Source organism: Patagioenas fasciata, chromosome 6, assembly GCF_037038585.1.
Source record: "Patagioenas fasciata isolate bPatFas1 chromosome 6, bPatFas1.hap1, whole genome shotgun sequence".
Taxonomy (NCBI): Eukaryota; Metazoa; Chordata; class Aves; order Columbiformes; family Columbidae; genus Patagioenas; species Patagioenas fasciata.
This window is the reverse complement of record NC_092525.1, coordinates 23,314,335-23,342,212: the sequence shown is the minus strand read 5'-3', so window position 1 is coordinate 23,342,212 and position 27,878 is coordinate 23,314,335. Positions and strand designations below refer to the sequence as shown.

General features: G+C 48.0%; 2 protein-coding genes across 2 annotated transcripts in view; one reads left to right on the top strand and one right to left on the bottom strand.

Annotated features, from left to right (window-relative positions):
* Positions 1-7,073: 7,073 nt before the first annotated feature.
* PIGC (phosphatidylinositol glycan anchor biosynthesis class C) lies at positions 7,074-8,157 on the top strand. Its single transcript, XM_065842340.2, has one exon. It carries the CDS (start codon positions 7,165-7,167, stop codon positions 8,041-8,043), a length of 879 nt encoding a protein of 292 aa, XP_065698412.1. The 5' UTR covers positions 7,074-7,164; the 3' UTR covers positions 8,044-8,157.
* A 2,222-nt stretch (positions 8,158-10,379) lies between these two features.
* The window catches only part of DNM3 (dynamin 3), a 179,175-nt gene continuing 161,676 nt past the window's right edge, over positions 10,380-27,878 (bottom strand). The window contains 1 exon segment of the mRNA XM_065842415.2: positions 10,380-18,972. Within this exon segment, the coding sequence (XP_065698487.2) occupies positions 18,903-18,972 (70 nt within the window). The 3' untranslated portion in view covers positions 10,380-18,902.

Sequence of the window (27,878 nt, the reverse complement as noted above, 5' to 3'; positions counted from 1 at the left end):
TGTGGCCTGGGTCTCCTGTGACAGGCTCAGGCCCCTCCTTTAGTGGCTCAAAACCTGAAAGTCAAAACTTTAAATAAGATGATCAAAATTACTTGAAATAGGAATTCCACTTCTGAACACATTTGTATTTGGGTGGCTCATTTCATGTGGCTTTGTATGAATTTTAAAATTTTGGCTAAGAACAGGAGGCAGAACGATTGCTCCAGCAGGGATGCCCAGGTGAGGTGCAGCAGAAAGCCACGGCACCTCCCGGCCCCACCTTGGGACCACAGAGTCCCTGCGCAACAGGAAACACCTTTTCCTACAGCTGGTGCTTGGGAACAGATGGAAAACGGCTTCCAGGAGAAGGGACCCACCTTCTCCAGCCCAGCTGGCAGGTGTTCCAGTTACAGCCTTCAGCAACATCTCGGCTCAATGCCGTGCCCTGGTGCAGTGGCCACTGCTCACTGCCAGCCTGAGAAGACGTCATTGACAGCTGAGGAGCTGCTCTTCTCATCCCAGGGGGAAAGTCCAGACAGCCACCAACAGCTGACACACAGACAATCAAAATTAACTCTTGGTCACACGATGGAAATGTGCTGTGGGGCCAAGGGCTTCCAGCGGCATCCTGCTGGTCCCCCCAGCTGCAGGCTGAACCCCCTGGGAAAAGAAAAAGCAAATTTGCTACGGAAACCAAGAAATGGCAAAATTTCATGACAGAGGTGTAAAGCTTTTTATGAGCTTTATTTCTGGGAGGACAGTGGGGGCTGAACCTGCCCATAAGCACCAAGGGCAAGTGCAAGGGCTGGGAAAGCACCCATTGCAATGGGGTGCTGGGTTTCCTCCATGGCCCCGTGCAAATTGAAGCCAAAGTGGGCACGTGATGCAGCAGGACAGCATGTCTGTGGCTTGCTCAACACAAAACCAAATCTGAGAGCACTGCCCTGGGGCTGGGAGGGCAGCTGGGGCCCAGGGCAGCGGTGCCGGAGAAGCAGCCTCTCCACCTGATGCAAGCAGTGGGGACAAGGGACGAGAGGGGCTGGCCAGGCATGCACAGGGAATGCCACAGGATCAGTTGCTTCCCTTCCCCTTTTTGCTGAGCACTAAAATAAACTAAATTCCCACCTGGCTCCATCCTCTCCCCAGGAGATATTTAAAAATAGGGAGGAGGGTGAGGGGGTGGCCGATAGCAGGGAGAGTCACTCCTCGGGGACACACAAGGAGGGGGACATGCACGTCCTGCAGGGCCAAGCCCAGGGGACCCTTCTCCCCATGTTTCAGGGTAGGATGAGCTCGTATTGCACGGAGAAGCACTGCATGTGTAAACCACGTCTCAGCCCCAACATCACATTGCTTTTCCCAAGAGCAGGGGCCCCTGCTTGGAGGCTTCAGGTAGACGTCAATGGAAAAAGGGCAGGAAGGGCTCCTGAGTTAATATCTCCTCCAAAACTGATGTTGTTTCCAGGCCAAGGCCATGCTGTGTTTGAACAAATGGTTCTTTACTAGTCAAGTGGGAAGGTGAGCACAGAGGAGGATCCTTTTGGAGTGCACTAAACTAAAGCAGTGATTTACAACCTCTTTCAATCGGTACATGCCAAATTTTCCCCCAGCCGGCACATTTGTAAGCACTGTTTCATCCAGTGTTCCCCTCCCCATCTGTTTCTGGTTTGCTTTGTACCTGCATGGCTACAGAACAAATACATCCCCTGGGCAGACAGTAAAAACCTCGTTATGAAACACCATGTCCCTTTGTGCCTCTCACTCCATGTCCCAGAGCTGCAAAGGGAGGGAAGCAGCTGTGGACGAAGCTTGGGGTGATAGAAAGCTGACATGGGAGACCTGGCATATGGTTCCAGCCACCACCACCCTGGTTACCAGCTCTCCGCAACAGTCTGTTGCCTTCGTCCTTCAGGGAGTTATTTTTTTCAGAGCATTTTGCCACCTGTAGCTCTTGACTCTTTCTCACCCACTGTGGCAGAGCTGGGTCAGAACTTCTTATCCCATCCCCGTGCTTCAAATTCAGGGCTTAAACAAAGAGGAACAGACAGAAACTGCTCAGCAGAAGCTTCATTCATCTCTGCCAGGTCTTGGGAGCACCCACAGGAACTGAAGACCCTCCTCCCAAATTTTCCACATTTCTCACCTTCCAGCCTCCATGACAACCCATGCTCAGGTTCCACAGACAGTTTAATTTTTTTACCCCCAAGGTCTGGTTTCCTCCCTGTGCCTGTGCATTAAGGATGTGCCATGTATGACCAAGGACTGAGCTGAGCTTGCCTGGGCAGCTGAAGTTTGAACTTGTCCCATCCTACAGCTGGCAGAGCACACCGTTGATGTCATTTTTGGCTGCAGTTACCTGAGGATTTATTTTCTTTTTAAGCAGATTAAAAAAACAAAACCATTTTCACTAGGTGACAGCTTGACCACCTTCTTATTCCCCTACAAAATGGGACCCTACTGACCCACTGCCCTGGAGCTGGCCAGGGACACTAGCCAGGCCAGCTTGTCCCACTCCCTGGAGTAATGTGGGTGGTGGGGAGGGCGTTTTGCCATGGGGCTTGACCAGTCTGTGCTGACTGCCAGGGAATGCCAGGACTGAAGGAGCTCAGTTTTGCAGCTGCCCCAGAGGCCACGTCTGCCAGAGGTCATGTCCCTGCAAGCGTGTGCCTTTCCACATTTCATCTCTCTTGCCACAGCGCCTCCTCACAGCTTCACAGCAGTGTTCCCATCCTTCACCCTCTGCAACATGCTCGGCAAATCCCAAACCTCATCCTGACAGGTGCTGGTCCAGCCCGGGATCCTTAGACCCCATCCCAGTTTCCTGGACCACTCTCCTCAGCCCTGAGCAGCAGCACTGCGTTTCTCCAGCAGCCTCGGTACCTCCTCATCTCAGCTTGTTCCCTGGGAGGGTGCTAGTTTCCCCCTTCCCTGGCTGCTCCTTTCCCACCACCTCTGTTCTCCTCTGCAAGCCTCCATGTCTTGCCCAGCCTGTCCTACATGCCCCTCGGATGCTGTCATGAGGGGAAACTGTGTCCCACCAGCATTCATGTCCTCCTTGACCTGTGCAGGGACCATTCACCTGGGAATGCCTCCTTGGGGGTCTCCGTGTGCCCCAGCATCCCCCACAAGACACAGTCCAGCGATGGGGAACTTGGCTGGTGTCCCATTCCATGCTGGGGACTGAATCCAAACAATCCTTAAATAGGTGACTGCAGGCGAGCAGACACAGCCATGCTGTGGGGCCATGTGAGGCAGGAGATGGTCTCTGGGCATGGAAAAATTCAACAGCTGGAGCAGAGCCAACCTCCCCCCACAAAACATTCCTGTGGAGGGAGGGTTCAGCTCCAGGGTCAAAGGGGAAGGCTGGGGGATCGTTTGGCAGAGAAACGGAGCCTGAGCATCCATAGCTGTGCTCACAGGCAGCCCCATCATCCCACTGCCCCAGGCCCATGGAGGGACCCAGCTCTGTCAGAGCGACCTGGGACATGCGGCACAACCTCCTGTGTGCTGGTGTTGGCACTGCTTGTTGCAGGGGGATGGCAAAAAGGATGGAGCCCACACTGCGAGGAGCCTGCAGAGCTGCTGGCACCATTGTGGACTTGCAACTGGGGCAGCCCTGTTCCCCGGGGAGTGGCATGGGTGGGACGCAGGGGAAAAGCCCCAGCTGAGGGACATGGGGAGGTGCAGGATCTGCCCTCATCCATGCAGCCTTAGGCAAGCTCAAACCCTAAGCAGAGTGTGCTATTCGGTTATTTCGCAGACAACTAAGCGATGATCCCACCCCGAGGACAAGCAAACACATCTGGAGGCAGCCCCAAGCCAGCAGTGGGGTTGCAGTGTCCTCCATGCTTTGATATTCAAATATCTCTAGACAAGGCCTGGATCAGTGGAAACTACTTAAGTCCCAGCCTGTCACCTTTTCCAGCCTTCCTTCCAAACAGCTTTAGCAGCTTATTCAACCATTCAGAGACCAGCAGAAACTAAACAAACCCACAGTGGGGTCCCTTTGCAAACAGGAGGGGACATCCAAGCCGACAGGTCCTCCACCTATATGGGATTTGTAGTGCCATGGGGTCCAGCTCCTCACTTCTGCATTTCAGCAGAGGGTCTTGTCTCACAGCACTCGCCATCCTACAACCTCTTCAGAGGCCAGTGGCACTTGGAGACACCTAATCGTGAGGTAAGGGAGGCATTGTTCCATGGAATCCCGTGCAGGAATTAAGATGATCACAAAGAGCTTTTGCATCCGCAACCTTAGCTACTGCTCATCCCTGCCAAGAGAGCCTCACCGGCCACGTGGCCCCAAGAGGGCTGAGGGTTGACTCCATGGCACATGTTCCCCTCTGACTGGCAGGGATGGCCGGTGACGTGGCCGGTCCCGTGGCAGGTCCTGCTGGGACTGTAGCGCAAGCAGGTGAGTCATTCTCCTGCAGACAAAGTCTGGGCCAGCTGTGCAGGGCTGAGCTGCCCTTTGGACTGTGGGCGGTACGTTTGCAGAGCTCACGCTGTCCCCTCCTGCTGGGACACAGCACCAGTCCCAGTGTCAGCTGCTTCATGCTGAAGCCCGTGTGGGTCTCCCAAGCAGCAAATAGGCACCTGGCCCTGTGGGTCTCCACGCTGCTGAGTGTGCAGAGCCAGCGCCATGGTGATCCCCTCATTCAGTGGCTGGGCGTCCCACAGGGGTTTCCATATGGACCTGACCACATCAAGGCAGCATTGTGCACCACGGTTACGTACAATTGCAATGAGAGCGGAGCGCTGCCCTGCCCATGGGACGTGGTGTCCTTCCACTGCCATGGCCATGTCACTTCTCAGGGGAGCAGGAGGGGAGTGCTTCCCTCTGAGCATTTCTCTTGTGCACCCCAGCTTCACTCTGTGACTTTGGGAGACTGACACTCCATTTATTATAAAAATTCAAGTTCCCAGGCCCTGGGCTTCAAGGCAATGCCAGCAATCACGGGAGCTGGCAGCACTCCCTGTCCCTGTGGGCATCAGCTGGTGTGTGCGGGGGAACATGCATGGCCCTGTGCAAAGTGTGGGGATGGGGGCTCTTAGGTAGAGCAGCTAAAACTGAGCCCAGCTCCATCCTGGTGTGGAGGCTGCCAGCTTTGCCCCTTGGCGTGGGGTGCCTGCACAGGGTGGCCAGCCATTTCCGCCCTGCAGAGCAAGTGCTATGATACGGAGCTGGGAGGTGGCACTTTTTAGATGTCACCATGAAGTGGCTCAGCCCGAGGTCCCCTGAAGGCACACTAGCAGTGTGGAAGTGACCTGTTGCTCTGCATACATCTGGAGGAGGTGAGGTCCTGCTTGGAGAGTCCCCCATGGCAGACGCTGGCTGGTTCCTGTTGATGTGAAGGGAAACATGTGAGGGCTGGGTTGGGAAACAACCGTCAACTCTTTTGCCTACCCCCACCGTGACAGGACACCCACAAACGCCCCTTCCTGAAGCACAAACAGGGCAGTGTTCAGGGCTGCTCTGCCCCGGGCTGAGGCCTCTCGGGTGAGGCCAAAGTAAGCATCTCCTCCACAGCAAGCACCTCTCTGCAGCTGGGAAGGCTCTGACCTGAGCACAAAAACCCACACACTTAGGGAAAACACCTCTTGCCCCTGTGAAACCTCTCCTCATCCCTTTTTGTTCCCCGGTGCCCTTGCTGCACACTAGCTTGCTCCGTTTGGTGAGAGGCTGGGCAGCACAGGAGATGGGTGTCCGTGTAGAGCTGCACTTCTCAGCCCATGCTCCGCCACGACTTCACAAAATCACAGAATGTTAGGGATTGGAAGGGGCCTCGAAAGCTCATCCAGTCCAATCCCCCTGCTGGAGCAGGAACACCCAGATGAGGTTACACAGGAAGGTGTCCAGGTGGGTTTGAATGTCTCCAGAGAAGGAGACTCCACAAGCCCCCTGGGCAGCCTGTTCCAGTGTCTGTCACCCGTTTCTTCTCAAATTTAAGTGGAACCTCTTGTGTTCCAATTTGAACCCATTACCCCTTGTCCTACCATTGGTTGTCACTGAGAAGAGCCTGGCTCCATCCTCCTGACACCCTTTATATATTTGTAAACATTAATGAGGTCACTCTTCAGTCTCCTCTTCTCCAGGCTAAAGAGCCCCAGCTCCCTCAGCCTTTCCTCATAAGGGAGATGCTCCACTCCATCATCTTTGTTGCCCTGCACTGGACCCTCTCCAGCAGTTCCCTGTCCTTCTTGAACTGAGGGGCCCAGAACAGGACACAATATTCCAGATGTGGTCTCTTCTCCCTTTCTTCTTCCCGCTTTGCTTCTTGAGGATGCTGGCAGGCTGAGGGAGCAGGGCATGACTGAAAGGTGACCGGTGCTTGCAGCATCGCACCCACATTCCTCAACATGGGTGCTGGAGCCTGATTTGACCAGAAAAGCAGGTGCCTCACTGGGCCAGGACGGGGAGAGGGGCTTGCGACACAAGCTGGGGTCACCTGCTGAGCAGCAAGGCTGGACACATGTAGGGATGTCCAAGCACAGAGAAGAACAGACCGAATCCCACTGATGTGCTGTGCCCTTCTGGATGGCCACTTAAGGGTGGCACATTGGGGCTGCAGGAGGGTCCCCCAGGAGGGCCCTTCACCACGGTGTGTGGGGTACTGCCCAGACCACGGCAGGACCTGTATCCCACAGCAGGAGCATCCCTCCTTCCCGTGGGGCCGGCAGTACCTCCCGCAGCTGCCAGCCCAGACGTTTTTGGGAGAAACGAGGCAGCCCCAGCAGCACCTCCGTGCACAAGTCTGCGTGCAGGGTAGGGGCTGTGGCACCCAGGATGGCCAGACCCTGGCATGGAGCTGGGGTCTGCCCTCAGCCCCCCAAGAGCTAGCTACAGGGGACAGCTTGCTTGCAGGGACAGGGGAGGGGGCAGCCCTAGCATGCCTGACGGTGCCTAGCACTGCTGCCCCTCCTCATGCCCTCGCTTCCACCAGCTCCTGCCTGCTCCGTCCCGTCCCCATCCCGCTGCGGGGCCCCCGGAGCTGCTGCCAGACCCCCCTGCAGCGCAAACCCCCTCCCCATCCGCCGGTTCCGGGGTGAACAGCGGCCGTTCGCCGGCAGGTGGCAGCCCCGAGCGCCCCGGCGTCCCTTGCGCCGGCACCGGGGCCCAGCCGAGGCGGCGGCGCTGGGGCCGCGGGTGCGTGTGCGGCGGCGGAGCAACCCCCGGCCCGGGAGATGGAGCCGGTCCTCGGGCGGCGGTGGCAGAAGGTGCTGTACGAGCGGCAGCCCTTCCCCGATAACTATGTGGACCACCGGTTCCTGGAGGAGCTGCGGAAGAACGTGCACGCCCGGCGGTACCGGTACTGGGCCGTTGTCTTCCAGTCGGGAGCAGTGGTGCAGCAGCTGTGCAGCGTCTGCATCTTCGTCGTCACCTGGTGGTACATGGAAGCCGGGATGCTGAGCCCGCAGGGGCTTTTCGGGGCGGCCCTGGTCACCTCCCTGCTCGGCTACATCCTCTTTGACGCCGTGGATGGCGGGGCCGGGCGGCGGGAGAGCGGGCGGACGCGGTGGGCTGACCTGAAGAGCACGCTGGTGTTCACCGCCTTCACCTACGGCTTCTCGCCGGTGCTGAAGACGCTGACAGAGTCCATCAGCACAGACACCATCTACGCCATGTCATCCCTCATGCTCCTTGGTCACCTCATCTTCTTTGACTACGGCGCCAACGCTGCCATTGTCTCCAGCACACTGTCCCTCAACATGGCCATTTTTGCCTCAGTGTGCCTGGCCTCCCGCCTGCCTCGCTCCCTCCACGCCTTTGTCATGGTCACCTTTGCCATGCAGATCTTTGCTCTTTGGCCCATGTTGCAGAAGAAGCTGAAAGCCCAGACACCCCAATGCTACGTGGGGGTGACTCTGCTCTTCGCACTGGTGGCGCTGGCGGGGCTGGCCACCGTCTCCAGCGTGGGTGCCGTGCTCTTCACATTGCTGCTGCTCGCCATCTCCTGCCTGTGCCCTTACTGCCTCATCCGCCTTCAGCTGCTCAAGGACAACATCCATGGGCCGTGGGATGAGGCTGAAATCAAAGAGGACCTCTCCAGGTTCCTCATGTAGGCCTGGCTTGGGGGGACATTCTGCTGTGAGCAGGGCAAAGGCCTTTTCTGGGGGACAGCTCTGCGGAGAGGATATCAGCCCAATAAAACTTCTCGCACAGCAGCCAGGACCACATTTGCGTTACCCTCAGCATCTATTTCCAGACCTGACCTGCTTAGTTTTGGCCAAGGGAGGAGCTGAACCCCACAGAGTGGCCGGCCCATGCAGCAGCTCGGGGTGCAGGCGAGGGGGGCAGTGTGTGCTCTGACCACACAGACCCATACCTGCATTTGGGGTTGGGGTACAGGGGGTGCATCCCCTGAGCAGAAGTGCTACTTGGAAACACACATCTGGCTCAGGTGTACTCCATGTGCCCACGGAGGTCCCTCAGCCCCAGGGACCTTGATGTGTGCGATGAGGACTGACAGCACCTCCCTGGGAGGGCTGGAGGGCCCAAGGGCTGTGGGAGGGTGGCTGTGGGCAGGGTGGCTGTGCAGGGTGGTGGGTGTTGCTGGACCAAGCATGAGGGCACCTGGGACAGGTGCGGTGCCCACCCTCCTTACCTGTACCCCACCAGTTGCTGATCCCAGAATAGCCTCACGATGCTGCCAGGCACCACGTTACCCTAAATCCTTTAGGAGAAGTGGGGTGAGGAGGCAAGACACCTTCCTCCCCTCTCCAGCCCCTTCTCAGGGGTGGATGTGGCCTCGCTACAGGGCCAGACCCACAGACCCCAGTGAGCACACCCACCGCTGGGGAGATGCCCAGCTACTGTGACAGTGGCAGGGCACAGTAAGGACCTGTCTGGTGGATGTCTGTCCAGCAGCCGCCTGTCCGGCACCAGACACGCTGCAACAGAGGGCGCTCATGGCAAACAAGTCTCGCTGGAGGCCAGGACGAGCTGGCCATGTGCCAGCAGGGCTTCCCCAGTGCCTTCCCTTTCCCTGCTCCCATTTGGGATCATCCTGCTGCATCCTGGCGCTGCTCTGGCTGTCCCAGGGAACAGAACCCACCAGAAGGGATGCATTTTGCATTACAGGGTTTTTATGAAACCTTTTTGGGAAGCCAGTGCTGCAGAAATGAAACTTTCTGCTTGATTTACCCCATCCCTTTGAGTGTTTGCTGCACACTTCTTGGGCTTTCTCAGAAATGAGCAACCCCCAATGGGGTCCCCAACACCTCCAGTGCTTTATTATGACTCTTCCCAAGTGTTAAACATTGCTGTTGTTGTCATGGTGACAACTACATCTCATTTTGGTTTTAATTAAAAAACTGGAAAGGTTTAGAGCACATGCTCTAGTCTCACAGGGAGCACAGAGTAGCCAGATGCTCACAGCTAATATGACATTTTTTAGCTTGTCTGAAATACGAGTATTTCTTCACAAGGTTTCCAGGAACACTGCGACCAGGATACCCCATCTCGCGCTAGGCTAATGCTATTGTGACACTGCCATCCAAAGCCAATTCACAGAGTCCATGAGTAGGGCAAGGCTTGAGTCCACATCAAAAGTAAATCAAATCTAGCCTGCCTGGCTCCTGTCCATTTGTGCTGCATTCCATTCCCTCAGGGAGAAATATTTCCTGAAAAAATACTCTTCCCAAGTTCAGACTCTCAAAATCAGCTCTGGGTTAGATAAAGTGCAAATATCAACTACCCAGACAGACATCATTCCAGGTAGAGACAGGCACAGACTGCCACGTTCACCTCCACCACAGTTGGTGTCCAGTGGATCAACCTATACAGGTCCTGGGACTTTGATGGATGCAGCAAGCTCTGTCTAGGCAGGGTGCAGGATGTGTCCTGTGCAGCTCTTCGCAGGCAGTTTCATCTCTGCCCACAGCCCCTGGTCTCAGCCCAACTCCTTCCCTTCACCTCCTCGTTAGGCTTAGTCCTTGCTCAGAGATCCCCTAGGGAAAGGCTTAGCCCACACAGATAACCTTCCCTCCCTAACCTGTGAGATGAAAATACAAAGCTCAGTCCACAGCCTGGATGCACAAAGAGACTTCGAAGGAGGGAAAAAATGAAGGAGAGCCAGGGAGGAGGAGACACAAAGGCCAGAAGAGTTTCCCTGGGGCTTCTCTGACCTCCTGAGGACACACGCTCTGCAATACTGCTGAAGTTATTTAAGATGCTGAATTATGATGCTATTATGAGTCTTTATACCCGAGGTCAGAATATCCCCTACAGAACAAAACTTTGCAATGACTCTATGCTCAGTTTGGCAGCTACGTTGGATGCCCTTTGAGCATTTGCTACCTCAGTGTACCAGTCTGCGGCTTCTCTGATGAAGCACACGCTGAGACCAAAGAAATGGGTCCTTCTTTGTTTGCATGCAACCAAATAATCACCAAACATCTCTAAAGAGTTAAATGTTATTTTGCATTACAAGGAAGCACAGTTTCTTTCTCTTAAGTTTCCAAATCCACTGAGACTCAGTACTTCAGTGGGACATTTTCCTTTGATTTGAAGCTGGCCAAATGTGAGTAATTGTAAACTGGCCGGGGATAAGCCTCACTCCTGGGGGAGCCGCTGACACGTGCCGTCTGGAATCTCCATCTACAGCCTCTGCTGCAGGGAAAGGGAAGTGTCAGCCACCCACACCGTGCTGGCCAGGGGTCGGTGTCCCCCCCCACATGGGTGCCTGAGATCCGGGAATCCTGGAAAGAGGCAAGCTTTAGTCTTTGAAGATAAGATCTTTATATCTCTTCAATTCCCACTGTAATCACTAAGCTTTTCTCAGCTTTGCAATGTGATCAGGAAACCGAAACAGGATTTTGGTCCTAACCCATCCATTGCAAAGCAGCCCAGAACGCATAATGTCATCAGCTGGTGTAGCAGCCTCGGCCTTCTCCACCCACCCGCAGAACATACAGCATTGCGGGGTGCAAACAGCACAGACAAGGTTAAACAGCCTCTTTAAAAAGTCATCCCATGAGTTGATGCTAAAGAATGTGCCAGAGTTTCCCAGCACACCAATACCTTTGTCTTTCTACTTCGGAGATTTCAGAAATGGCTACCAGAAAACCAGGAAGTTTGCAGTCCTTTTTCCAACAGTATTTTCTGTCAAACACTTCAGAGGAAGGTAAGGATTTCTGTGAAAAGTTTAACAATATTAAATGCCCCAAGAAATAAGTTTGTACCTTACAGCCTAATGCATGGAGATTGCCTGGCAGCTGGGAGGACAGCAGCAGCTCCTGGTTGGAGTGCTGTAGGTACAGCCATGCAACTCAAATATCAGACACCTTTTGTTTGCTGTTGGTTCACCTGTTGGTATCATGCCATTGCATTGAGAGCTTCCCCCAGTGCAGATCAGCTTTTTGAACAACCTGGAAAAAAAGCAGCTTGTGAAATTCAGTCTCTTCTCATTCCCTCTTACCTGAGAGGTGAATTACAGCGGGAACCTCCTTAAGAACCTGCTGGGTACAAATGTTGTCACTTCTGTAGTAGTCCTGAGAATACGCAATTCCTGAACTCTGCTGAAGTTTTTTTTCCTCAGTACCTGACACAGGGGAGTTCCACAGATGAAATGTAACAGCTGGTCTGAGCTCCCCTCCTCATCCCCTACTCCAGGACAGTTGTGTTCATGGACTGTTAGGATCCTCCATTTCTCCCTTTTTGCAGGGTGCTGGGAAGCTCCTTGCCCATCACTGTGCTCTTTCCAGCTCCAGCAATTCCTAGTTTAGCACATGTAGTTCAAAGGTCTAACAGGAATGATTATTTATCACCCTCTCCTAAAAATTGCTGTCCCTGGGATTTCCCCCCCCCCCCTTTTCTGGTAGTACCATTGCCATTTCTTCTGTTGTCCTCTATCAAAACACAAAGTCTAAACGAGAAGAAAGACAAATATGTCTGAGTCTACAGCTCTCTGATCTTGCACCCGCTTTTAATTTGAGCAAAATCAGTGCCTGGCATTTCCCAGCACATCCAGGTGGTTCAGCAGCTCTCTAGATATACAAGAGGCCAGCAGGGACCCAAATCAGCTGGAACAGGAGGAATTGCCCAAATTCAGGAAAGCTGTGTCAGACCTGTCTTGAAAACAAGCACAGCCTATGTGTTGTCAGGCCCCTTCTAGACACACACACACAATTGTGATCTTCTCCTACTGCCCCCATCCCCTGAGCAGCACCACTCCAGCTCCCTCTCACCCTCGACTACCTTCTCAAAGAAGTGTCTTGTTTGTGCTCCTGAAATGACAGGATGCAGTCCCAATGCTGTGTTGTACCTCCAGTTTGTATCTATGCAGCTCCCTCTGATTTATCTGCAATGGTTTGTGAGACATCTCTTCTTTGTTTTCATATGAGGAAAAAAAAGTCAACAAACCCACAAATTTTACCTTTTTTAGACTTACCCTTTGTATACTTCTCTGGCACCCAAAACAAGCACACCTTTTAAACATTAAAGCACAGATTTTCTCTTTCCCATAGGGACAGACACATTTGGAATCCCAAAAGTAACTACTTACAGCTATTTGAGCTCAGACGCTCCAATGAGGTCGGCTTGCAAGGAATTCGGAGGTTTAGCTTGAAAAAAAATGGTCAGAGCAGCTGTGATTTATTTATAATTGTGCAGATTCATCAGTGGAGAGACTGCTGCAATCTTCATACAGTCAGATATTGCTGCTGATGCATTACACATCTTTTAGGACTCTTTTGTTAAAGAAGCTGGCTGCTCTTCTTCCTGCTAATGCTAAACCAAAGCCATTTGTACGGCACAATCCTGGTGGTTAATGAATTCAAAAGCAGTAGTAGAATCCCAGCAGAACGTCCCTCCCACCTCGGAGGGTGGGAGTCCCCACAGAGCCCAGGCATTTGCTTCCATGGGGTGTTAATGGCTCCAGTTGAGAAAGAGTGGGTAGACTCTTCAATAGAAAACCAGCACACATTTGTTTTCTAGTCAGAATTTTTATTTTCTTTAAATCCGGGCTTACCATTGACATCTGAAAATAAAATATTTTATTTACAAATAGGCTAGTGCAAATTAAAGATAATTTTGGACAAAAAAAGAGAGAGACTGCATGTAACAAAAAAATTAATGTGTACGTTAGGATGATCTTCCTGGAACAGCTGGTAGAGGTCGCCTGGGAAGAAGACAAAAAATAACCCAAAATTCACAGGGAGTGGAGGGAGAGGAGATTTAAAACAAAAGGTCAAGAAACAATAAAACAACTTATATACAAAATTATCTTAATAAAAGGGGTTACGAGGAAAAGGCACAGAACATGCACAGTAAGGAAAAGAACAAGAGCATGATTAGAATCAGCTGGCTCTCGGCACAGCCTTGGCTTTCATCCTCACCGCTTCCCATCTGACTCGCCGGTGCCAGAGGACGAGGACAATCACATCACAAGCGTGGAGGGCGCTGGTCACAGGCTTCCTAATTTTCTTGCAGCAAATATCCTCTGGAAGAGCTTTCCCCAGCCAGCCTTAAAATTTGCACCACCGCCTGCTTCAAACACTGTTCATGGAGTGGACCTCTTTTAAGTGAGATTCTGATGAAACTGGCAATGATCAAACAAGGTGGCCTGTGGGCTGGATTGGCCTATCTGCAGGGGACGTTGCTGGGAAAGCTTAAAAACATGGATGACAGCAGTGCAATGAGTCTACTGCTGGCCCCAGCAGGGGAGACCCTCAGCAGCTGGTGGCCCAGTGCAGGGGTTTGAGAGGAGCAGCTGCTCCCCCTGTTCCCCAGCACAGAGCACTGATGTGTCACCAACCAACATGCAGGAACCAAACCCATATGGGGGCAGGTAACTTACTCCAGCCAGATGGGACATGTGTGACACTGCTTTTCACTGAGAGGGGTGCACAGACGGCCTCAGGCATAGCCATTAAATGTTATTTAAAAAAAAACAAAACAAAACACAACACAACAAACCTCTCCAAATGTTATAGCAAGAAAGTGAATACAACAGGGATGTTGCTGCTTTGCTCATCCCATCTTCCCTCTGCTTCCCAAAACTTAAGGACCAATGTAGTGACTTTGTGCTCAGTGACAAATGTCCTCTCCTGTCAGCAGCTGTTGTGCTGCTTGTGCCATCTCCTCCAAGCACTGATTCCAGTTACTTGGCTCACACTGATCTGAAGGAGGAACTGAGTAATCAAGACATCTGCATATTCGCACACAACCACTTGAGGGGGAAATCCCTTCCAGACATAACACACGCACAGTTTTACTCCAGCTCCTGCTCTGGAGGACTCACTCTGGCCTTCTGCTCAGCTCTGAATCACCCCCAAAACGTGCTTTCCCCGACAATGAAATGAATACCAGGTACAGCTTGAAAAACATTCATCCGCTTCCCAGCAAAACATCTCCGCTGCACTCCCAGCCCCTTGCAGGGCAGCAGGCTGAATGCTTCCCATGGGTTACTGCTCCCCCTTTGCTCCTTTTAATGACATCTCCAGTGATGTCAGTGCAACACGCATCTCCAATAAATCCTCACTGCAGTCCCAACAGAGGCAGAGTGCAGTGTGCTGAGATGACAGTGCAAGAGACAGAAGACCACTCATGCGCATCCAGAAAGTAATAATAAAAGCCCATCAAGAGTTACAGTTTATTTCAGGTTCAGAAATGCAGTGTAACATTTTTACAGCAGGTGTATGTGATGCTCAGTAATGACCATGGTTTCGGGAATCAACTTGCTGTGCTCAAAGGTCAACACCAGGAACCATGTACACGTTATGAAGCCGAAGGCAGATGTTTTGGCTCATATGAAGTAGGGCATTAACATACAGAGCAAAATTCAGAAAGAAATTAAGCGTTTGCTTCTTATAAAAAGAAGTCAACATTTACACTGTCCTGGAAAAGTAAAGAGACAGGCAGTAAAGCAAACGTCTGGCAAGACGGGACAAATCATATATCAAGCAAGAGTGGAGGACTGTCTGGACGGGAGGAGCCATCGGTATCAGCTCGCCTGCAGACAAAGCAAGAGGAAAGACAGGCAGAGTAACATTCATTTACACAAGGGAGCTGTTCTGCTAGAGCCCGGGGAGGAGGTTCAGTGCCGCCGCGGGGGACCTGGCCCACACGCACACCGAGAGGTCAGATGCCTCCCCAGTGTCATGGGTGCAAAACAGGTCTGCTTTGAATTCAGGAGGTTTGGACTACTTTAAGACAGAAAGACAGAACTAGCTGGTAATCTCAATATGCTGTATACACGTTGTTTAGTGTAGCTGTCTGCAATAGAGAGTATAATATTTTCTATGTTATGTTTTAACATGAAATGCCATAACCTATAATGTATTTCCTTTAATATAATAAATAATCTACTCTTACGAGGCTTACTCAGAAAGTGCAACAAGATCAGCAATAAAATAAACACACGTTAACTATGTACATAAGCCTTTTCATTGAACATACAATCTTTCTAATCCTAACACAAGATCCCTTGAGATGAAAGGCTGAGAGCTATTCACGGCACACGCAAGCTCTTCAGCTGCTGGTCAGCCATGGTGAGGTGAGGAGGAACACATTCTCTAGGCAGAGACTCAGGCTTAGCCTAAATGCAATACTAGATGAGCACCCTCCTGAAACTTAACTACATATATCACCCAGCTAATTACGCACCTCATGTAAGATCAGAATCCCTGCTGTTGCTTAACGGACATCTCTACTCCTCCCTGTCAATCTTATGAGCTTTGCCTGAGCGAACTGAAGAAACAGAGAGAGTAACCTGTGCTTCTCAGCTACAGGAACTCAGGCTCAGCTCAGGCTGTGTCAGGGTGTCTGCAGAGGGGACAGTGGCCCATCGGAGGTGGCCAGCTCCTCCAGCAGATCCACGGGGTGCTCATCCTGCTGTCTTTCAGGCATGGAATGAGTTGCTGCCAAGGCTGCTCCTTGGAGAACAAGGGATGGGAGAGACACAACTTGCCAGCACAAGGAGCAAGCAGGACAAACCAACCCATTCCAGGCCCTGTACAGCAGGAAGAAATGGGCCGAATTTGGGAGGACAGTACTTATTCAAGTGGATGTGGCAATTTCTTGGGAAGCACTTAACATTCTTCCTATAAACAACAATTCTATGTTGTGTATTCTGAAAAGCATATATGCAAGAAGGTAGAGGTAAAATCATCAAACTCTGGATCTGTGCTCAAGGTTAATTATTAACCTGCACACCTAAAAGTGTTGCATTTAGGGCACAGGGCCAGATTTTGATGTGATTGGAACGAGGATGCAGAGGGCGGGAGGGAGGGCTGTGCAGCTGTGTCCCACAGCCTTGACACTGAGCGCAGAACCAGATGGTCCTGACACTGGGGCCACAGGCGCCTCACTGCTTCCTCCTCCTCTTTTGGGTAAACCCACCCGTGAGAGCTTCATTTACAATTTAAGCTTACTGCTGAAAAATACAGTTTCTTGGAGGGCAGAGTTAAGGACAGTGCTGAATTGTGCTACCTACTTCTTTATGCTTGACAGAAACAGTCATTAAAGTAAATTAAGGAGTCTCAAGTACAGAGGACTTAAAAATGTTTTTAGGCCATCTAATTGTGTCTCCTACCTTACCAGTATTACCACCCTTTTCTCCCATGCAGTCACACCAGACTGAATCACCTGGAGGTGCTGCCTCTTTCCACTGAACAAAGGGGACCTTGGGCAACAAAGTTGAGTGCTTGGGGCGTGGTCAGATAAACCCAGACCACTGCCTTGCAATATCACTCAATGAATCTCAAAACATGGGGTTAAAGCAACTTTCTGTGGCTGAAGTGGAAGAGGCGCAGAGCTTGGCTAGCAGGCACCTGCCAGTCAGTAACAGAGGGCTCTGATAAACTATATGCAGGTTTGCTGGCTAGGCAACAGTATGGACTGCTATAGCTATTTATAAATATACACCTCATAGATGGATTAGTGTTACAGCAGAGAGTGCTACACTGTGGAAAACTGTGTAGAACACAAGAAAAAAATCATCAGAACTCTTTTTTTTCTAGTAACAATCAATACAACTGTAGCTGGGTAGGTTTTTTTTTTTCCCTTGAAAGGTGATTCTGTACACTTATTGTTGGAGATGTGGGCCTGTTCTCCAAAAAAACACCGACCACTTAAGCAATCTTCTGAGATCATCAAGATGTCGGTGCTCTGACAAACTCCCTCCTCACTGTGTTTCAGATGTCGACCTCTAGACTCCCCAGGTGTGTGTCACAAGTATGAGGCTGACAGGAAATTAAAGTTAAGCTAACATACAAATCATGATGCTTTCCCAAGCTCGTCTCTCTTATGCAAACTGAAACAGGCTTTGCTTCAGCAGTGAGCACAACTGTTAGTTAATGAGCAGTCTGGGAATTCTTGATAGGCAAAATTCCCATTGGTTGTGGCTCTTTGATTGGATTCTCCCTAACCATGGGGCTACAGCATACTGAAGCCCTACATGCCATCTCAATAAATAAATTTAGTGGGTTGATTATGCTGGGGGCCTTTGAAACCACCAATTGTTTTGCTTAGGGATCTGTAACCATAATTGTAATAACAGTAATTAATATTTTCTGAAGAAATAAAGCCAAATTCATCTCTAGTTTCATTCTGTTAACTCAGTAAGTTTTAGGCAATAAGGGTGACACCCCTAAGTGTTTAAAGTGCAGTTAAGACAAAAAAGTTTTTATAATGCATTAATATATAACATACAAAACAACAGGCAGAGAGGACCTCTGAAAGTGAACAGCTGCTAAAATAATCCATTGCCAGGATGCACAGCTGAGCACTTCTCAGTACCTAGTTGGAAAAGCACCCTAATCTGAGGTGTGCAGGACTTGAAGAGATGCACAGAAAAAACATTTATATACTGGGCATAATGGAGCTTTTTCAACTGGTGTGAGCAAATACTTCAAATCCAAACCAAACCCTTGGAAAGCTCAGATGCAAATCTAAGCCGTAGCTCTGTGAAAAGCTTCACACCGTGGGCAGAAGAGCAGTAGCCCATTTAAAGCTGTACATATATTTCTATATGTATCCATATCTCCTTCTGTTTCACAAAAGGACCAAAAGCAATGCTCAGTTCTCTGAGTCCTGCTGTGCAGTGCATTTATACATATTAAAGGCACTCACATAACCACAGGGCTTCCCATGAGTTCAGTGGGAGTATGAATGTGAGCAAGCACTAGCAGAGGACAAAGCGAGCTGGGGCACACTGTTCTGTCATGTACTGGCTCTTCAAACTGCTCTTTCACATCCTTGCTGCAGGGTGAGATGGCTCCACAAAGAGCCTTACAAGCTGGGGCACTGCAGTTTGGTCCTTACACCAGTCACCCAACCAACTCTGCACATCAGCCACCAGCGTGCAAAGAAAGTAAAATACACGTTGTCCCATACACACCCTTTCTGTTCAACAACATTCCTTTAAAAACTAGACTTTGGATAAGGAGAAGTTAGAGGAGAAGCAGCCATCCAGCAAGCTTCTTGCAAGAAAGACATGGAAGTGTGGGGTCTTCAGAAGAGCTTCATAAGAAACCACATTGTTTTTCTCTGCCCAGTTTAGCCATTAAAAACAACAAATGGGCGTAACTGTGTAATTCCAAAGGAGAGAAAATCTGAAAGGTACAAATAAAAGATTCTTTTCAGATAAGAGGAAAAAAGAAGTAGGTCAAATCAACACGTGCACAAACACACACAAAATCAAGTCCTCCTTTGACTGTGAGCACAGTTGCCTGGGTGAACACGTGTCAGTAAGTTAGCTAACAACAGCTATTGCAAAAGGAGAAGTCAAGGCAGCACAGACCTTCCCAAAACATTTAAGACCTCATAAACAATGTGGAATGGACAGAGAGTATATCAGTAAAATGGGTTACTTGCCTATAGATGTCCATACATGCGACTATACATTGGTTATTGCAACAGTTATCAAGCAATTTGCTCCCACGTATTTGGTTAACAATTAATGACATGCCAGAAACTTCTTTTAGTCTAACAGAGATGAATCTAACGGACGAATTACAGTGGGTCGAGTAGGTGAAGGGGGTGGTCTTCGACTGGAAAGAGAGAAGAAACAATAAGCACAAACATTGAGAACCAACCTGGCACCTCTTGCTGTCACAACATGAACATGCACATGCACCCAAACACAACAATCTTATTTCCATGTACACAGAGGCATGACAGCCCTCAGCATCCACAATGAGCAATGGGTTGCCACATGCATACCATGCCTTAGCCTTCTCACGCATTGCACAGCCCTGCTCTCTGGTCCACAGTCTGGGTATTCTCCAAACACAGTTACCTTGTGCCATGGAAACCATCCAGGGACATCAGCATTCCTGTTTTCTCCAGGGTCAGTCCCAGCCTGAATTAGAGGCCCAAATCTTAAGCTTTAAATCAATGGCCACTTATGAAACGTTAGCTGTGGCTATGGCTTCTGGATTCATTCATTTACCACTAGCGTGTTCTTCTATCAACTTCAGTAACTGCTAAGAGAGTCCCTGTTATTTTGGGAAGGCTTATGGGCATTTATTCCCCTGTTTCAAATGGCTGATTCAGCATAGGCTCCTATGTACTGCAAACTCCTGCATTTCAATTTGGGCTGCATTGTCATCTGGTAAGAGACCGCAGTGCAAGAGTTAGGCAGCAGCAGTACAATCCCCGAGCATGGCCCACCTGCAGTCCAGGCTGAGCAGGGATAGTCCAGGCTGAGACCTTCCCCTCTCTCACTGTGTCCAAGGACAACACGCCAACTCTGCTGGAGTTAGGTTCTCTCTGGTACGTATGTAATTGCCTTTTACATTTTTGCATGTATTTAGGGTACATGGTTCGTACCAGTGCTTTGTGGAGATAACTCCATCAGTTAAGTTACAAAGAGTATTTTATTAATGCTTCAATCCACCTGGGCTAAAACACTCATGACTCAGCAAATCCTGTGCAGAATCAGACATGACAATACCTGTTTGGCCTGCAGCACCTGCGCCAGCTCAGACAGTTCTGCCCAGCACTGTTGTGTGCTTTGTATATACCAAAGACATACCCAAGACCCTGTTCCTCACAGCCTGCTCCCCCAGCACCCTCTAGCAAGGCTTTGTTGCAGTTATTCTATCTCTGACACAGTGATTTTGGTTCCTATTTTCTTTAACAGGAAATACTAGTGTTCTTTTATTCCTTAATTCAGCCCAGATCACCATGAGAGCACATGAACTCGGGCTGAACAAGGTGGGGAGCTGAGAGCTCTCCAGTTCCCAACCAGCTTCAGCAGACTTCATTAATGGCCAAGACAAATGGTACAGTCCCCTCTAACACAGTCCTCAACCTGTGAAAGTAGGAACAGTTCCTGTCTCTGAAGAACATTACAAAGGAAATGTGTCTCATTGTGTTAAAGCTAAATAGAAGATGAAACAAATGTAACAATGTGTTAATCTTCTTTGAACTGGAACATAATATATGAGACAAATTTACACTTGACTAAAAAAGTCTCACTGGCTCGAAGTGCATCTTGTATGACAATATTCTCTTTTGGTGAAGAAATAAGAATCTTAATCCCTAACATGCAATGAATACAAAATATGCCAACTGAAGCATTCAAGTAAATCAACAAGCTAAAAAAATAGGCAAAATATAATTTATTCATGGTGTATTTTTCTTACAGAAAAAATGTTACTGTGTTGACTATTGTTTTTTGTGCTGCTCCAATGTAGGTCTTCTGGACCCGTTTCCAAAATTTGTAGCTTCATAAAGAACCACTTCTAAGGCTCTGCATTTCTGCTGGGTTGCATTAAATTATTCCTTTGTTGAAATGCCTCACATTGCATTGTTTAGTGTTTACTGAAAACTTCATATAATGTGTATACAATTTATAAACACAGGAAAATGCATACAGCTGTCTTCATATCAAATTTAAAAGATACATGCATTTTAATACCAGGCTGAATGCAGCACACTAGATTCAAATAATGTAATTTAGCCAAATTGCTATTTAGCCCAGCAGGATCAGAAACTGGAGAGCACAGTGGGAGGATTTCCTGGATGTACTCAGTTAACCAAACCTGAACCAAAATCAGGCCAGAGACTCTTTTCCTTCTTGAACCAGAGCTGCACTCTGACCATTATATTTTGCGTTTTCATTCAAGCCCAGTCCAGAGCTGAACAGAGAAATCCCCCAGCAAGCTCTCCTTTCCACTCCAGAGCCCCACCAGCCTTGTCCCTGCAGCTCTGCCCAACAGGCAGCTCTGCTCAGAGAGTGGATCCCTCAGCCCAAGCTCCACCACCAAATCCCACTGTGGAGATGTTCATGTGTATCTGGGATGCTCTGCATACAGACACTTCTGTGCATCTTCCCAACGGGTACAGGCAGGGACATACATGAGGAAGAGGCAGATCTCTCCTCTGCCCCCGTGCTGGTGCTGCCTCGCTCTCATGCTGTTTCATGGGGGTTGAAAGGGGAGTGGGACCTGCACCTGGAAATCAGAGGTGCCTTCCAGAGGAGTGGCAGATGTTTGGGAAAAGGCAGCGCTTGGGAAAAGACTGGATTCCTGTGCTGGCAATGCAGGAAGAGGATCTCCAGGCAGAGCACAGGGCAGGGGTTCAGCTTGGGGACGAGACCTCACCTTCATTAGCCACCAGCACACAGTATCAACCGGCATGAGCCGAAACTCAAGTCAAAGTCAGGAAAAGGACAAAAGCCCGGGAGCTGCCTGTCACTAGATACCCCTGTCAAGGTGACAAATCATTAAGTGACCATTTTGACACTGGGAGCAGGATTCAGACTTTTTTTCCCCTCCTAACAGGAATCTCAACCACAAAGTCACAAGAAGAGGCATCTTTATGCCCCGGGCGGTGGCTGGGAGGGCAAGTGCTCCCCTGGATGGAGGGGCGCAGGGACCCAGGCACCCAAGCCACCACCTTGAGATACCAGAACCAGCAGCATTTGCTGCTTCTTGCAAATGTAGTCCCACCTTCCTCTGTGCTCTGAAGACCTCTGAAAAACACAGGTGTGAGGGGAGCCTTGCATGATCTCAGCACAATGGCCTTCTTGAGCAAAGGTTACATAAATGAGCTCTGCCAGACTCTCTGACTGTGGAGAAAAGTGGAGCAAATGGCAGTAACCCGAAGCAGAGAGCAGCAGAGGGAGCTCCAACCTGCCTGTGGGCAGAAGCAGAGGAAAACCAGAGAAAAACAACCTCCCCCAGATCCCTGCTCGCACTAGCTGCCATGTCAGGGAGTAAATAAGTGACTAAGCCCAATTAAATGTTTAGTCTGAGCCCAGAAGATGATAGCGGTAGAGACAGCGTGGACTGCGTTTTCCCTGCATTATCGGACCGACTCCGACAGCCCGGGGCTGCGTTCGTGGTGCCGAGCTGTTCTCAGGCCCAAAACAGCTCTCCATTCATAGAAAGCTCCTTCTTATAAAAATGTCACTGCTGTGGTAATTCCAATTTGGTTATTGTCTCCAACATTTCAGCTGGGTTTTCAAGTACTGGGGCCGAGTCCTGCTGCCTGGCCTCTTTTAACAGGCTGCTTGGTCTGTTGTGTGGTGGGTTGGTGGTTTTTATTTTTTTGTTTGTTTGTTTGTTTTTTGTTTTGGTTTGAGTTTTACAAATTTTTTTTTGTATTTAAAAAAATGGAAAGAGTGTTTGTAAAAGCTAGTGCTAAAGGGGCAGGGGATCATGTGTCCCCAGGGCTGAGTAAACGAGTCTGCAGAAAGAATCAGTTCTTCTAACTAGCACACATTAAGCAGGCACAAAGAATTTACCAATGAAAATTGCGGACTAAGTATGTATTTAATAACTCCCTGATGTTGCTACACAGACTCCTCCTTTGAAGCGCTCACTGGGGTTTTGAATGGAGGATAACTCTTACCCTGATGCAAAAACTTTTTAAAAAAGGAAAAGTTTTACATTTATTTTTAACCTAAGCAGCACAGCCCATTTTTCCAGTTTTAAAAGAACTCCTAATAGCTTCAGCTAGGCAAATGCAGAGCAAAAGAAACTAAATAAAGCAAGTCTAGACTTAAAATTCGATCAGAAACATATGGCAGCTCTTCAGGCATGTGCCTTTTGAGAAGTGCTATCGCTCCCCACACAGAGTCCACAAAACATGCTTTTGGTAAAGCATGGCTGTAATTACCATGGGAGGCCCCGCTCGAAGAAGATGGCTTCTCTTCTTGGAGCACAGCAAACATACTTCTAAATAAAAGGCTTTCATTTCCACTTACATTTTACATTCTTACTTGCTTGTAACCACCAGAGAACAGTTGCAGAAGGCATGCACATAACTATACAATACATCCTGTAGATCTGCAATTCTAAACAAAATTCCATTATTCTCTCCCTTTTACTATGATTTTGGTTTCCTTATAATCCAGCCCTCTTGGAGTACCCTGATACATGACATTGTCTTTGCAGAATTTAATGAGAAAATATTTAAACAAAATCTCTAAGCGGCTTCAAGTCTGACTGCAGGAAAATGTTATTTTAGGTGACAATAGAAATCTGGATGTGAGGCATACAATCAGGGGATAAAAGAGTGACTTACTTCAGGTAAGGGATAAATATAATTTCTCATTTGGGTGATTAGAGACACTAAGTAACTAATTCTTGGGACAGTTATAATACCTTGACTCATTTTGTTTTTATATGGTTTCTCTGTTTCCATAAGATCCTGAAAGAGCCACACAGCCTAGCCTCTACTTCTCCCAGCTCTAATTATCAACCTGTGTATGGTACCTCTCAACTGCCATCAGCCTCTGTTTTTGGAAGAAAATCCAAACCAGAAGTGAGACTACTATAGCCATCATGGTTGAAGAATATGGGCAAGACATGGTTTGCAGGCCTGATTCTACAGTCTACGCATATTAAAACTCTTTCTGGCCTACTGCAGATCTGGCGTGGCTGCTGCAGAGTCCCCCAAACATCAACTCAGGAAAAAGGATCTTGAGTGGAAGGGGGAAAACCAAGAGCAGGAAAGGCACTTCATACTAGTGACAGAGGTCATAAGAAAGAGGAAAAGCAGTAAAAAGATGATGACATTAAGAGGACTAAAGCAGGAATCATGGACAAGAATCAGGCAGAGATGATGATTATGGAAGAAATGAGAAACAGCACTCAGTGATGAAAAGAAAAAGTAGTTACAGAATAACTGTCTGAGATGGTCCTTTACTCCATTGTGATGGTCCGAGTGAAAACTTCTCAGATTTGTTTCTGCACTGAAAAATGTCCTTTTGCTAGACATGAAACATCTCCAGTTAGCATACCCACAAGATTGCTAGCAGAGGGCAAGTCAGGCACAGAAGCAGTGAGGCGCACAGCACAGTGTTTGAGGACACACGGCAGTTCCGAAGCAGCTCTCCAGCTGAACACATGTGTGTGAGGCTGCACGAAGGCACAGAGGCCGTGCTGTGGCTGTACTGCCACATACGTGCACAGCCATGCGTGGAGCTGAACCTCACTATTTCAAATGATCCATCTGCACAATACTCTGTCAGTGGAACAAGTTTTGTGTGAAGTGTAAGCAAGTTAAAGTCATTAGATTATGCCATTTTATCTGATGCCTAGTTCTTTTAAGAGAAAGATAAAAAAAGAGTAAGAGTGAATGGAAAGGCTGTGTCCTTCCAGTAGCCACCACTATACTGTGACAATATAAACCTCCAGGAATTCAAATGCTAATACTGTTCCAAAGCATTAGGGTTAGTGAGGTTCCACTGTGTGTGATTTAACTTAATAAAGATACTCCTTTCAGAGGCAGAGAGGTCCAAAATATGATATTCCACTAGATTAATTTATTATTTGCAAATCAAGCTATGTTTTCTATATGACCATCATACATTCATGTCTATCATACGCACATACAAATACGTGTATATGCTTATGTGGGTGTTGCATCTTTTAATTAGTCATTTCAGGGAATTAGCGTCTCATGTGGAAAACTCAGTTTGAATAAACAAAAAAATTAATTAAATGAAGCAATAGAGACTATTATTCTTAACAAACTGTGTGTTCTTGTTTGCCCTTCAGCAGGGAACATGTCAAGTAAGCAAGCATGCAACACATTAGTGGAGGAGTGTCCAAACCCTTCAGAAACCCTAGGTCAGGATGGTCAAGATTATCAACACTGCCCGTGGAAGAAGAGAGAGTTAGGAGTGTTGAGTGACACACTCAGAATGTTGCTCTACCTTCCTTTGTCCACACCAGAAGATGACACAGGATGCCACAGCAGAAGATGACATGAGGGCCACATAATCAACAGGAGGAAGATCTCATCTTTGCATAGTAGCTCAAGTCTTCTGCACTGCTCTGTGTTAGGTGCACGGTTCAGCGTAAGTGTGAATCATCTACCCTGTCTTTGAACACCACATCTACATCTGCCCACTCTGTTCTTCCTTCCTACTCACCTTTAACCTTCCTCTGCCTTTTTGTGTCTCTCTTTTTCACTTACCTTGGTGCAAGAAAGGGAGCAAACATCCTGGTTGTCACTTCCAGCTGGAGTTGCACCTCTTCTTGTCCATGATGACAACTAACATGATTATCAGTGTCACTGTTGTTAATGAGACCATTCAGTGCCCTCATTCACTAATGATCCAATGCACCTTGCAGGGGACAGGAGAGTTGCAAGGAGAACCTTTCAGGATGCCTGCAGGTTCAGGAGGTTCAAATCATCACTGCTTTTCTCTCTGTTTACATCATACGTTTTCTCTTCTAGCACAGGGAAGGCTAAAAATGCACTGCTGTTCTGCCCACTCCTTCAGACAAGACAAGAAATATCCTGCTTAACACTGTTGCTCTAATCCTGCAGAGCCTTCATGGAAACTCTTACCAAAATACTCTGCTCTTAAAAATTAAATTAAAGATTTAGATACCTATTAAAATAGTTCTATTTATAAAAATATTTATATTATATTATATTATATTATATTATATTATATTATATTATATTATATTATATTATATTATATTATATTATATTATATTATATTATATTATATTATATTATATTATATTATATTATATATATTTATATTTATAAACATTAAATAATTACTGGGGACAAAACACATCTTCAGGTTCCTGTATTTCTGGCAAACAACATTTGCTATTGTTTGATTCTACTTTCCTTTTTCAAGATGAGACACACTGAAAAAAAATCCCACTTCCTTCTACTAACAGTATCTTGAGAGAGAAGGCTAAGAAAGAAAAAAAAAAAAAAAGCTTTTGCTTAAAATACTTAACAGAATCAATTACTTATTCATTCAGTTCACCAGCTAATACTCCCAAAGCAGGCTTCAACTCTGTTTGAGGAATCCATTCACAATATCATCTTTATCCCAGAGTCGCTTCTTTCAACTCTTTTCAGGTTTCTTCTTTTTCTGTCTTCCTCCCTCTTGCATCATTTTTACTTATCCTTCCCCCTCACAGGGGACCAGTCTACACTAATCCATGTTGCTGAACTTTGAAAGTATCTTTGAAAGTCTCAATCAAATGGATCTCTCCTCGTTCACCTCGTTTTAAAACCAGTTTTTGTTGAATAAGGCAGGAGCAAGTAGCTCACGAACAATACTAAAGATGATCAAAACTATCTGATATTCAAGAAATAAGAACAAAACTAAATTCCACATAGAACAAGTGACTCCTCAAATACATTTTTTCATAGCGGATAGCCCATCAGAAAATTCCTAGAGCACTGAAAATACGAAGTGGAGAGCCTGTGGACCCAGGCTGCAGTGTCTGACATCCCACCAACTTTGTTTTACTTCATCTTCAGGACAGTCATCTGGAGAAGAGGTAGATGAAGGAACGTGGTGAACAAAATCCTACTGCTAGTCTAGAAGAAAGAAGATTGCTGCTGTCAGGGGCAGCAATCAGTGAAGCTCCCGGAGCAGAAGTAGAAACCTTCCTGTGTGTCTTGCGGCATTACAGTTCATATAGCTGAAGAATCAGTTCTGTGCAAACGTTGTTCCAAACATCTTGTAAGATAGGTATTGCAGAATTATAATGAAACCACTGAAGTTGTATTGTGATTTTTTACATGTTTTTAAAACCTGCTGTGACCTGCTTTCTGGCCAATCCCTCCAATATTTATCCTCCTTCAGAATGCTGTTTCTTTCCTTGCTTCTATTAGGAACAAAGCTGCAAGGTGACCAGGTATTCCTCAACTGGTTTTGCACATGGCAGTAGGGCTACTCTAAGTGGTGTTGCTAGTGTTTCTAATGGTTGTCAGAGCCACTGACACCAGCCTGCTGCTAAGAAAGATTGCCTAATATTGCATTTTATGGTTTGAAAACTGGAATAAAAACTTTAAATTAAGACAGAAATGCAAGGAGTGGGAGAGAGATTTACAAAGGTGCCAGGGAAGGGATAAGTTGGAAAGAAACCATGACACGATGGTGAGAAGGAAAGGAGGGACTACATGAGGGTGACAAATGTACTGGGCAGGAAACCAAGTGAAGGTAGAAGGTGAAAGAGGAAGTAAAAAAGCATCATCAAGAAGGGGACAGCAAGGGAAGGGCAGAAAAAAAGATTAAACAAAATAGTGATGAAGAAGCCAGTGGACAAGGGGAAAAAACAGTGCTCCTTTCTAAGAGATAAGGGAAAAGAAATGGAGTCTCCCGCTCAAAGCAGCCAGCAGCAAAAGGAGCATATTACTGGGTATGCATTACAACAATAAACGTAAATTAGACTGGTAACAAATTACACAGGGGTGTTTTTCCCCAGAGCAGAAATCACACAAAGAATAACTGATATTCTCATAAGTTTTGTGATTTTGTGGTCCTTGGACAGGTAGAACATGAAAGATACTGACTACAGAAGATGAATGTCCCCTCCTGTGATGGGCTCTGGCTTTGCATCACCCGTGTATGTCTATTCTTTTGACCACAGACATGAAATGCAGAACTAAATTAGTTATTCTTTGGCTTTATTTTCCCCCTTAAATTCAGCAGGATTTTGAAATCTCTCCAGAT